Source organism: Fulmarus glacialis, unplaced genomic scaffold (genome assembly GCF_000690835.1).
Source record: "Fulmarus glacialis isolate BGI_N327 unplaced genomic scaffold, ASM69083v1 scaffold5902, whole genome shotgun sequence".
Lineage (NCBI taxonomy): Eukaryota > Metazoa > Chordata > Aves > Procellariiformes > Procellariidae > Fulmarus > Fulmarus glacialis.
The window spans coordinates 18,912-32,733 of NW_009197063.1; the positions used below are offsets into that span (position 1 = coordinate 18,912).

At 35.4% G+C, this 13,822-nt stretch overlaps 1 protein-coding gene across 1 annotated transcript; it reads right to left on the reverse strand.

Annotated features, from left to right (window-relative positions):
• Window positions 1-952: 952 nt before the first annotated feature.
• On the reverse strand, window positions 953-11,138 carry UGCG (UDP-glucose ceramide glucosyltransferase; the record flags this gene model as incomplete). Its single annotated transcript, XM_009572394.1, has 8 exons — window positions 953-1,191; window positions 2,485-2,674; window positions 3,102-3,188; window positions 3,608-3,786; window positions 5,665-5,777; window positions 6,178-6,279; window positions 7,176-7,278; window positions 10,954-11,138. Coding segments are annotated over 8 exons (1,130 nt in total), but the record flags the coding sequence as incomplete, so codon positions are not given.
• Between the last annotated feature and the right edge of the window lie 2,684 nt (window positions 11,139-13,822).

A 13,822-nucleotide genomic window follows, 5' to 3' on the forward strand; every position in this document is an offset into this window, starting at 1 on the left:
ATATATTCACAATATCTACTGCAATTGAATACTTAATTATGACTAGTAGGTATGTATGTTCACTTTAAAAAGATATTAAATACCTGCATCATGAAATTACATTCTTAAGACATTGTGTAAGAAAATAGCTCATGTGTGAAATGTTTCTGAAATGTATTTCTGCTCCCTTCTACCACCTACTATGTCCCACACATACACACCCCCACCCCCCCATCAAAGCATTCACTCACAGGGAAAAAACAAACACCCCTTAAAAAAGGATGGAAATATTGAAGGGGACCAGCTTGGCTAGTTACAGCACAGTGCTTAACAAGGTTCAAGACAGAACCAGATCAGAGTTGGCCAAAAGATGCCCACAATACATGCCTGACCATTAATTCCTTCCACCTCATTCTATCAAACTCAGTCCACTTTTGGTTCATTGCAATGACTAAAGTATTTCATATATACATATAAAGACAAGACTCCAGCTTTACTTTAGTTTGTTTTTGCAAAGCGTTTTTACCTTTCCATTCATTTTGTTCTGCAGCAACTACAAGAGGTAGGCATAAAGCATTTAAAAGCTTCTTTCCCAAGGTCCTGTTACTAGCTCAATGTAGTGGGATAAAACAGAAATGAGCTGTACTTCTGGTACAACCTTTTATAATCCAGCTGGAAAATAGCGATGTGAACCCTAGTTTTGCTAGGCTAGCACACCATGGAGTAAGAAGCTGTTCATATCCAGGAGGATACTTTTTTTTTAAAAGAGTTAACTGCAGAGCATTCATATAGAAAGTAGATGTCAGGACCAATTCTCTCCATTTCTATTTGTACATAGGAGCAAGGTACCATTTGGCCAAGACTACAGATGTATTTTCACAGATGCAAGTGCCATGCAAAATAAATTAAAGAACAGATACCAAAACATACAAGTAATAAAACTACTGAAGGTAGATTTTCTTAAAAGTATTTATATAAACAATTTATAATACTTTTCTTCCCCCCCTTCTCTTTTTGACATTCACAGTTACAAAGCTGTGGCTATACATCAAGAATTTCTTCTGCAGTGCCTCCACAACGTAATCTGTAGCGTCCTGTCCTCCAGCTAATAGTGGGGTCCCACAAAGCAGACAGGAAAATATAAATTGTCATGGATTCTCTGATGAACCAAGCTACTGCATAATCAAGTTTTGAAAAACACAGAGCACCACCCTAGGAATATTAAAAAAAAAAAAAGTATTTCAACATACTGATTATTCAAAAAGGAATTTTAAAGTAATTTAAAACATTTCTGTTACAGATAAATCTATTTTAAAGCTTATTATACAGATTTACATATTAACAGCATTTTTTTTTTTTAGGAGCCAAGAACATTTTCCTGTTCAAGATATATTTTCCTGTATCAAGATTATCTATATTAAACATGAGGAGCTTGGCAGAACGACTCAGAAGGTCGTTCACTTTTTTCTTTTTGAAGCTTTGTAACACTGTGTTCAAGCAGGCACTGTTTTTTTGCCACAGACCCCAGAAGAACAGCATCTAGACAGAACACTCCTGCACGTTCCCAGAGGATTGCAATTCAAATAAACATTGCATAGAAAAAATGGGACTAAGGAAAAACCTTATAGCCTCTCTATATTTTCTGCTCCTTTGAGAATTTCCAGCTACACGCGGAGCTAGAAATTGAAGAGGCTTCAGAAGAGGAAGAGTAGGCACAAAGCTCTTTTACATGCTCTGCGTGGTGAGAAGAGTAATCAGAAAGCTGACTGTTAAACTGGAGTCCTACAGAATCAACACAAGGCCTAACTTTTTTTTTATTTCCAGTATGTGTTAATACTACCAAAAGAATATTTTTCAGTATGATGAGAACTATTTTATAAGTTTGAATACACAAGTAATTATGGATCAGATTTGGGTGGAATATGGTCACAGCAGAAAATACAGCATTAGAAGAAGAAATGCTGTTCTGATTTGTGACATCTTTATCTATTAAAAATTTTTTGAGGCCCCACTTCTAGTGATGGGAAGATTTTATTTTTAGAAGTAGGCTACAGTTGTCCTGTAAGTCCATTATTACCAAAATAGAATGAGAAAGGTACTTAAGAGTACATATACACCTCAATAAATACAAGATAAAGTGAGAACTAAGATAAAAGGAAAAAAGCAAAATCCCACAAAGCTGCTGTTCCTGTACTGTTAAAAAAGCTTAAAATTTCTAGATACGCCTAGGTAGAGCAGATTGGGAACATGAAGATTAAGAGATATGCAAACTTTCAGAGCCTAGGTAGAGGCAGATGCCTATAGAAAACAAAATTACAACCAAGCACCCTTACTCTTTTTCATGCTACTGTAACAGAAGCTGGAAAACTGAGAAGTAACAGGATTTGATCTGTTATTTCCTTGATGTCAAGAGAATTATTTTGTTGTTTAATTAAGTTTAGCTTTTTGCTGAAGTAGATGGCACTAGTAACTTTAATAACCTCCAAAAAAAATGAAGCTACGTACCTGAACACCTTTTAGTTGAATGTAGTCAAATATAAACCATGCCAAGCAGTGACACATGAAAAATACCATTATATCCCATCTAAACACATGATGAGCTGCCCATCCAATAACTAGACTGGCAACAAAGCACTCCGAGATTGGCTCACAAATTATTGTGGCAGGCAACATATTAATTCGCAGTTTGGCCCATCTAGAAAAAGACAAACAAATCAGTTCTGACTCTGCATTATTCTTTATATCCTCCTCCCCCACTTCATCAAATGATGAGCCACCATGGTCTTTTTCTGACAATGTTAGTTTAATCTCATTTAATTTACGCCTCCAAATTAAATATTGCAAAAATTTTCACTTTCAAAGATACTGCACATAGCATTTAAAAGGTATTAAGTGGGGTTTTTTTAGGGGTTTTTTAATGCTTGTATCAGTCATACTTCTGTGGAAAGTTAGCGTCTCTCTCTCAACACTAACAAGAAGCGTGCATCAAGCTCTGCATTGGAACTTCAGCATTCTGGACGTTAGATCAAAATTAGCTTGGAAAATGTATTCCCTCTCATTATCAGGTTATCCACATCAGAAGCAGGTGATGGGCTGGGTGGGAGAGGAACTAAGGATTTTACCTGATCATTCTGGACTGAAACTGAGAAATAGAATATGAACCAGAGTTTTGCATTGCAACTTGTGTGGCCATTGCAAATTTCCAGCCCCTGAAAAATGAATGTATTATTATAAAAACCACGCAAATAAGAGATCCAAAAAACAATTAGAGAACAAATACCCGAGAATTTTACTAGGCTTCAAAAGTTTCTTTGGCATATGTGCCATATTATTACAATGGGTATAAGTAAAAAAATTAAGTGCATTTTATCAAGTCTTTTAATCGGAAAAAAGAAATAATAATACTTAAACCAAGTTATCAGAAACTTTTTTCTAAAGGAATTGACAATTATATGGCTTAATTATTTCTAAAAGACTATATTGATAGGACAAAGCACATGTCATAACCGTGTTTGCTGTATACATGTGAAGCTGATCTGAACACCTAATCTTACAGTATGTACCATGTGTTTAAAAAGAAGATTTAAACTGCACTTAAAGCAATAAGCTTACTTCAGAGTCATCTTACCGGTCAGCTATAGCTTTGGCCATAAAGTAGTCTTCAGCAATATATTGTGCAAAAGCTATCAGTCCTCCAGCTTGGTCCAAGACATCCTTCCTCATCAAGCATGACATTCCTGTTACACACTTAAAGCCAGTTAAATTGGCTGAAATATATGACCTTGGATGTGAAGTTCCAAAATAAACCTGCGAAAACAAGATAAGGCTTTTAAAACTCCACATGTATTTATGCAAGTACTACTCACTGACAACTTTTTCCTCCAGAAATGTTTGGAGGGCAAAGTGCTAGACGTGGCCAATTATGACTGTGTATGTGGAAAGATCTTTACCACCAGTTAAGAAATCTAGTCTACCACCAAATTTGAGAAATCTAGTAGTGATATTGGCTGTGTTTTTACAAATTTATAAATGCGTTTTAAATCCACATATTAAACCACCATATTTCATTTGGTATTTAATTTCTAATTTATTGAGGTTGTTTTCAGGGAATACATATGTTAAAAATCCATTAAGTAACTTACTAATCACTAGGATTAATATATTATTTGGTGATAGCTGACAGATATGCTGTCTCTTTCCTCTTCTAAAGATTAACTGCATTACTGCATACATGTTCTTAGAAACTTACTGTATGGTTGTACAGAAGCAGGGGAATTTTATTTACTTAATGTACTTGCAAACAGAAATAGCAAAGAAAAAAATCAGATTGTGAGTGAGACTTTTTAGAAGATTCAATAGCTTAAAACTAGGAGTGTCCTATAAAGAGACAGTGGGAGTGAGTGCTAGCACCTACTATTCTTCCTATAGATGGCCTTCACACTGGTCTTACTAATATAGTAACTCATTCAAGAAAAGGCATCTTGCTCATCTTGCAGTATACTGGATCTGGAAGCAAAAAGCTCTTCTAGGAATATAGAAGCAGGAGTTGTAATTCTTGCTACTTTAGCATGTAGCAGTACTAAGAGCTTTGTGCTATAGCTCCTTGCTCTTCTCTTGTAAGAGGAAATTCAGTCTTTGTGTCACAAAAAATCACACGAGCTCCCCTCTCTCCATGCAATGAAGGAGTACTGAATTTCACTGCACTTTCATCTCTCACATTTCTGCCTTTGACACACATTAGTTAGTCTTGGGGCCACAACGCCTTATACATGCCAGCTTAGAATAAAATATAGTTTATTAAATTACATGCCTTGAGACACAAGGAACAAACAAGAAAACTCAACCTCTTCATTCTACAAAAGAGAACTTACTGAGAAAGAAGAGAGGGGAGAATAGGACAGAATGAGTGGTATGAAGATGGTGGATTGGAATCAACTGTTCACTTTCTCTTCCAAAACAAGTATTAGGAGACATGAAATAGCACTATAGAAGAACAAGGGTCAGAATGAACAAGGAGGTGGTTCCTGTAACAAATAGTAGATCTACAGAACTTCCTGGTAAAGACAGTTATAGATGTTCAAAATCTATATGGACTCAAAGAAAGAATGGAAAAGTTCATGTAAGAAATCTGTTCTTGCTAAAATAGTAATATATTGAGGATTAGTAAATATACAAGTCTACTTCCTGCTCAGGAAGTCTCTCAGCTGAAAATTGCAGAAAGTTGAGACAGTATTACATGAAAACAGGATATAAGCCTTGCTTGTGTTCTACTCTCCTCAAAGGCTCTGCTTATAACCCCTGCTGGAAATAAGATACCCTGTGAGCTGGGCTTTGCTCTGATTTGTCATGGCCATTTCTGTGTTCCTTTTCAGACATCAAAATAGAGTTAATGGCCCTTTCTGACTAAGCACTAGAAAGAGTTCTTCAGTTTTAATAAATTTTTAAATAAAATCCACCATTTTCATCCTGTAATCTTTATTGTTTGTATTGTAAACTCAAATATTGAATCACTGTTCAGAGCACCACTGTAGAATTTTGGAGCATTTAAAAGTTATCCTAGATAGTTTGAAGTGTGACTGCAGCTGTAAATAAACATTTCTTCACTCAAAAGATGCAAGAGGCACTATACAACTTTTAGTCAGCAAGGTCTTGCAAAAAAAAAAAAAAAGACAACATTGCACTCACCTGTTCAAGGGTAGCAGCAAAACCCTGTCTGTCTGCAACATAGGGAAGCCCATGGACCAAGCCTACTTTTTCAGTCATTTGATTGGCCATATCTGTCAGTGTGTCTGGCGTTACTAAGTGATAAATGAAAAAAAGACAGCTCATTGAGCAATTCTGTCATTAGGAGGCTACGGTATAGAGACACTAATTCTCACTCCATTACCAATATCAAGAGCACATATACTTTGATGCATAGCATTTTGGAGCAAAGTTTCAGAAAAATAATAATAGTGATTAACATCATTATTATGATCAACAACAAATACAATGGAAACAGTTTGAACGGTATTTTTTTAAATGGAATTTTCACCTATAATTAGAGATTAAACATTTTTATACCATGAAAATATTTTTCCCAGATTTCTAACTTCCATTTCTATTTGTATTCTCAGTCAAAATAATCTCCAACAACAACTGCTTGCCTACAAGGAGTAAGAGCAATATAACAGTCAGCACATTACAACACACACCTACCTCTGATTCCACTATCACAAATCCATATGAGATCATATTTGGCAACTTCATAGCCAGGCATTAAGTTGTTAATCTTGGGGTTGATGCCAACCTTCTTGCCACCTAAAAAATATAAACATCAGACAGAAATAATGTATGGGGTTTTTTTAGAATTCAGACTCGATACCCAAAATATTTAGATATATTAACTGAAGAACAGTAAATGTTTACCTATCAATTCTTGAAGTCCACTTTTATGAAAAGGATTTAAATTTTAATTATTCCTTCACTTCTATATTTTAGCTCTACAATTATGCAGAGAATTAAAAAGGAAAAAAATATTTAAATGCTTCCTCAAAATGGCAGGGTAACAAAGTTAATGTAGTTAAAGGGCAGTAGAACTACAAAGTTTATTATTACGTTCTGTAAGGTAAATGTTCTCTACCTCTTAATTCTTAAGACTACTGATTATGACCATTATACTCCACAGTAATTCTAGCAGAAAAATGAAAAAGGAGCAGAATAAAGTGAGACACACTCTTTTGCTCCTAACTGATAGAATAGTGCAGTTTGTTTCATGTCAGAGAATAAAAATGACATTCTACTACCTAGTTCTAATATCCCTTCCCTCCTCTAATTCAAATGTAAAGCAAAGAGAGCCCTACAGTCTAAGATGATGAAAAAGGTTTGCTGCAGGACCTCAAGTTCAAATACAGCCACATCTCCAAGTCACTCTTGCACATTTAGTTTACTGCAAAGACAGGATTTAAACTGCTGTATTTCAGATTTAGAAGGAAAGAGTTGCAGGGGTCGCATAAAACATTCTTCCTAGAGTTTTTTTGGACTGATGTCACAGATTGTGACTACAAACTTACTTCTTTACCCCAAACAGATGATTAAGCTACAGATCCAACATGGGCTGAACAAGATGGCTATTTATTTTAGAATACTGTATATGGAGTCGAAGCCCTAAAAACATTTTACAAGTAAAAGTCCCACCTTCAAGTTGCACTGCTTACCTATGAACAGTCTAGCATCAACATTCGGGTATTTGCCAAGGAGCTTTTTGCACACATCAATAGCTGGATCATCATGATCTTGTACACAGAGTAGTACTTCATACTAGTAAAAAAAAAATGTATATACACATATATATATTTTCACTCACACGCTTAATATCAATATGGTCTAGGGAATAAAGCTTAACAGTGTACCAAACTGAAAAAAATAGAGAGCACTGTTACAGAATTAAAAATTAAACCAAGGGGATTGTTTTACAGGTAAATAAGACTATTTTTTAACGCACAACCAAGTACTTGTAAAAAAAGAACCAAGCCTATATCCCAATAAACTCTTGTACTGAGGAACATTAATTTTCCTGTTATCAAGAAAGGCTTCTACTAGGCACGTAGCAAGACATCCTGGTACACAAGGTAAAATTTTTATTTCCACTTCCATTTTTGTTCACATGTGAATCCTAAATCCAATCTTATATTCAATAAAATTACAGCACAAAATATTAAAGGAATGATGCTACGATACACTTGACTGCATACCTCTGAACTACACCTTCCTTTCCTTTACTTTGTAGATGCATATGCAGAACAGAGTTAGAAGACAACCCACAGAGACCAGTATATGTACGCTTAATTGTATAATAAAGCTAAGCTCAGGAACATGTATATGCATATGTAATATATATGTATTTTCCTCAATAATAAAGTAATGGTTAAACAATCAACAAGAGGTAAGGGAAAACTGTAGCTGTTTCAGCAATCAAGCTACATGCTTGTTAGACATGAGCTACAGACAGTGGGTGAGGAAACAGCATTTTAAGAATCACTCAACATTTTGAGACAGCTTTGCAAGCTTTGATGGGGGTATTTCTGTTTCTCCATTAACAGCAAATTCCTTGAACACTCCTTACTTGATATAACCTTCCTCTCTCCCTGTTAAGATTACTGAACTAGTACAACAAGTTATCAGAGTTCCAATACAAAGAATAAAATTCAGAAAATGCAGGTTTCTGATCAAGGTACCCAGAAGCCATTTTTACAGGCCAAGATTTAAAAGCTCAATCTCATTAAAAACAATTTTCTTGGACCTCATTTGGTATAGCAGTTGTAATTAAGAGTCCCAACTAGTGATCAAAACAGTTCTTACTCTCCCTTACTCTATTCTATCACCTCACTGAACTTTATTTTCAGTAAATTACTTAAGCAAAAAGTAATCCGAACTTCGAAAGCTACCTGTGAGCTCAATGATGACAATCTCTGATGTTCTTGTTCAATAAGGTAACAGAAGACATTAAGTTAAATAAATATGTTCTTTCAAGAAAAAATGATATTGTTAAACACAAGAAACCCCAACAACTCTAACTGCATTCAGAATATTGTGAAGACTTAAAATCTTTAACCACTAAATGGGAGTTGGTAAGACTTGGTCTAGCATTACAAACTATCAGACAAACACATCTCTACCTCTTAGAATGCAAACTCAAAGCCAATTTGCCAAACCCAAAGCCAATTTGCCTAAAGAGCAAGCAGTATTTGATTCCTATCGTTTTACCAGCATGGAAAATGGAATTTAAAGGATAAAAGACCTGTCTCATTAAGCAGACAGGTCTTTCCACCATAACAGAACAATCCTGACAGCATGAACATCACAGAAATTACCAGCTGAAGAAATTAGTTCTTTATTGCTCATCCAATTAAATATGTAAAAGAACAACTATTTTTGCTAGCAATAATTAATTTTCAATCCACAGTTGCAATGACACTTCTATATCCCTCTTATCCAAGAAATTCAACCAGAAATAATGCAAAACTTCGACATTGCAATATCTGAAAACAGAAAAATTTACAGTAAATGGCCTTTGTATGCAGTAACAAAGTAAAGAACAACAAAATGTATAACTAAAGCAGAAGAAATACAAAAATGCTTATCTACATAAACATTACAATCAAGTTCATTTGGACGTAACATGATCAGAAAGATTTCTGCCAAAATTGTGATATGCACAGTAGGTAAGAACTGATCACAAAAATATTACGTGTAAGTGCTGCAGTTTAGAAGCTGCGTAACTGGCTTCCATGCAAGACAAGATTATTTCATGCATGGCATGTCACAGAAGAGTTTCAGAGAATAAGTATCACTGCAGGTTGAACTCAGCTTCACTGGACCAAGTCCAAGATTTTTTTTTTCCCTAATAATTCTTCCCTGGACAGCTGAACTTTGAATACCAAGCAGCACTGTTGTTTTAATTTTTATGGTGTAATGTCAATCTCTTCAATTAAGTATTTTTGTAGTTATTGTATAGAAGTGTTTTCAAACAGTTTGGGGATCTTGCTTCTACGGCATGTTCTGTGCCCCAGTAAACCAAAGCATTCATACTTCCCCCTTTCACTCTCCTTGGAAAAAATATGATTGTCACTATTGTTATCTGAAATTCAGATTTGTGTGGAGTAGCAGTGTTTTAAGATTGTCACCCATATGTATAAGTTATCAGAAGTAACAGTCAAGACTATCTCTCATAAAGAAAGATCCAGCATAGCTGTTTTTCTGAATTCTCAAACAAATTGTATTTGTAGTCAAATGTTTCAGCTGCATAATGTTTTGATGCTCATTACAGTCATAAAATAGCTTAAGATATTGCTGCAGCTTTTTTGCACTGTCTGCAATATTGGCGTACACAGCATGCCTCAAGTATGCTTTAAATTTATCTTGGCCACACTTATTTTTATTGCACTTTTGTTGAGTTGAAAGGATTCTAATGTTCATGCCTGAAGTTTTTCAAAAGGCTCCAAGCTTCATTACAGAAAAACTATGCAAATTTTAATAAGTTTCAAATGGTGGGGGGTTTTTTGTTTGTTTTACCCTGCCTACTTAGGAGTACGTTTAAAGCTCTCAGTCAGAATATACAAAGGAAACTCGCTGTACAGCTTACACATACCTTTGACCTTTTACAACTGAAGCCGCAGTGTCAGAAGCAGTTTTGAGAAGAATTGAGAAAAGAGTTTTTATTAAAAGTAAATTACAAGTTTTAGAATTCAGGAGATATGCAGTAGAAAGTGTAGTCCTTTTTCCATCCACAGGAGCATACACCAAGTAGTGAAACATGCAGCAAGGATTTGCAGATTTCTCCTTTAAGTTGTAAGCTCGTTAGAGCAAGGACAGGATCTGACACACTTATCACTTACATTACTTATCACTTATATACAAAGTCAAATAGTGTTCAAGAGCAAATGTAAGCTTTTATTAACTATTTGTTTCTCAACACCGATAAGTGGCTAGGAGACTATCCTACCTAGCAACAACTGGTGAGGTACACCACCTCATCACTGAGCAATTCTTCATTAGATGAGCCATCAGTAAGAACCACCAGAAAGTTTCAGGCTATCAGTTAAAAGAATCCTTTAGAATCTCTTTTACTCCCTTTTAGAGAATCTGTTACAAAGTAGTAGTTAATTGGGGAGGGTATCTGGCCTCTCAAATGATCTTTTATAGATTGAAGGGTTTCATGCTGCTATGAATACCACAATACTGGAATAATGATTAAGTAGGTCTTAGTGAAGTGTAGAGTATGTTTCGTCCCTAAGCCTTGGTCATGTTCCTTTATAGACAGCTTTTCAAAAAACAGTAAGTTCTGTTTGCAACATGTAAAATGTGTAATTATGCGTTTCCTGTGGAAGGAAGAACAATCCAAGACATAATCAAGTTGCATAGTTCTAGCCCAAGCTACTGATACAACTTCTGGAGGCTTGGGAGAAAAAAAAAGACACTAAATAGTATACATACTTTTGGATAATCCAGTTCAAAGAAGGTTTCTAAGTTGTTGATCAGGTTAGGATCCACACCTTTTAATGGCTTTAGAAGTGAAACACCAGGAAGCTTGCTATATGGCTGTTTGTCTGTGGCTTTCTTATTGAGGTGGAGGCGTCTGTAAGGAGAAATAACATATACCACCACATAAAGAAAATATGCTAGAGAATTCCATTCAAAATACAGTCAGAACTAAGAAAGCTTGGGAGTTAAAACTGCTGCAAAAAATTAGTTTTGGTTGTAGAAACAACATCTATTTTTTTATCTACAGTTGATGTGTCAGAGACAATGCCTAAAAAAAAACCTTAGCATTTTATGTAGGTTAAATTTAATCTTACTCAACTTAGACATTACAGATTAATGCATTTTGCACTATGCATTTTGAACAAGAGTATCACTTTTTTCAAACTACACAGGAGACAAGATTTTTCTGCCTTCCTCCATAGCATTAAAACTCATAGTATTATAACAAGATAATGAGAAAAACCAATTTACTGTAAACAATGCAAAAAAAGAGAGGGTCAGGTGCTTTTTCCTGCATTAAGTTATGCAAAACTTAAAGCAAACTGAAAGCACAGGGGAAACAGTTAATTCTATTGATCAATTTGTTAACAAACACCTGCAAGAAAAGGATAAGGATCAATCAACTGTAGTATAAAAATCCTACAAACTGGACATCAGGCTAAGTCAGAAGCATAGATATACACGATATAGAGAACACAATTCCAAACAGTCACTAGCATTTCAGCAATGAATATATAAAGTAAATTGACGATCATGTCACAACTTACTTACATGAATGTTTAATCCTACACTCCTGTGTTAATTAATGCAAAATTAAATTCTGAAAGCTTGATGGGCCAGTATACAATCAAATCTGCATCAAGTAAGTATATATATAATTTAAATAACTGGAGAAAAAATATTTGCTGAAACTTAAAATTTGCAAATTAGTTTATATATTGCATACTGTAGTTCTCTAACATGCATAGTAGTCAGATTGAAAGAATATTTTATTGCAGCATGTACCTAATGGTATAAATTCTTAACTTAAAAACTTTCACACTTTAAAATTCACAAGATGCTGCCTCAAAAAAATCCAAAATGGGAATACAGTTGCTTCATGGAGTGCTTCATCCTGGTTAAATGGTAAGAAAAAAAGTCCAGTTCCTAGGAAGCATACTCCTGAAGAATGTGCCTGACCAAGTGAAGTTACTGAGCTACGAAGGAGCTCCACTAAGAAGAGATTACAGTTGTTCTCTAGAGTTATTTTTCCCTTACATGTGTTACCTCATTGCCCTTCTCCAGTATGCTCCTTTCAGGCAGGTTTGCAGCTGGACACTAGGAGCATAATGCTGTTACAGAGAATAAACAATGGGCTCACTAAAAAGACAGAAGGACAAAGCAGATGATGTCCTTGTACTCCTATTGACTCCAAGCCTGGGCACTGCAGAGGTAAACTGAAATAGTCTTGCTGAGCAATTAACAGCCAAAGGACAGTCAGACCAAAGTAAGAAAAGAAATAGTTCAGATAGCTACCACAGAGAGAGAAAGATTTCCTTACCGATTTTCACAAACATAACAGCAAACAACGGCTTTAGTGCCAATAAGAAAGGAGAGTCTCAAGAATGCAACTTTGACTAGGAGGGACAAAAGGTAGATAATGCAAGGGGAAAAAAAACCTCAAAAAGTACTCCATTTAAAGCCGACTGTAGCAATGCACATAGCTTTGTACAGAGGCAAAAGCCTTGATGAAGAGGAAATAAGAGAATGAAGTGGCAGAGTAAATGGAAAAAGGTAAGGAGAAAAAGGATAAAGACAGATTTGAGGCAGGACTGTGATAAAGAATAAGCACCAAGTGATAAAACTGCAGAATCTTGCAAGGCATCATATTACAAACCATGCTGACACACAGGATGATGCAGGTGATTGAATTACATCAGGAAAAGCCTACACATGGTGTAAGAGAGGGAAACCTTGGAAAACATGCAAATGAGACATGCAGCATTGTCAGGATCTATTCAGCTATGAAACATCACACACTGAGACTTTTGAGAGAGTATGGCTCAGAATGGTAAGATTGTCTCTAACATGCGATCTCAAAAATGAGACTCCAGTTGATGTTCTATTCATAACACTGCACAAAAGTGGCAGCCTGCCATCCTGAAAGCACTGTGGTATTGTGACACTAAGGTAAAGCAACTTCCACACCAGTAATTGCAATGCTCTGTTAGACTCTATGGAGCAAGAGGCAAATTAACAGTAAACCAGATCATTTTACACTGAGAAGAACTATTTGTGAAGTGGCATATTCTGAAAAAGAATTTAAAAGTTACAACTGAAAACCTACCATCACCTGAGAAACAGACCAACCATTATAAAAAACAAGTTACAATATACTAGGGCTAACACTTAACATGGAAGTAAAAATAGACTAAATTTAAACAACATTAACATTGTTGATGCAGGTTCTAAATGAAGTTGTGTGTTACAGAACATGCACCAAAGTCTCCAAAGTAGAGGTAAGATGAAGCAGTAAGTTAGTATTTTTGAGCACTAAGTTGTGCTTATGGTGGTTCAGTTCTCTCAGACAGGTGGTGTGATCACAGTGGTCTTCATTACCACGGAGTATGTATGACACGTACAGTTCAAAATGATAAAGGAAAGCAATCCTTTCACAGAGTTTGTATCACGTATAGAATATTATATATTATTTTGCATTGAAAGTAGCCCAGAGGAGTAAAAAATACTAACTATACACATGTACTTGCTTAACACATTTTTTCCTACCCCTGCCTAATGAAGTAAGCTGCAGAAAAACACTACACCAAGGAATGTATAACAA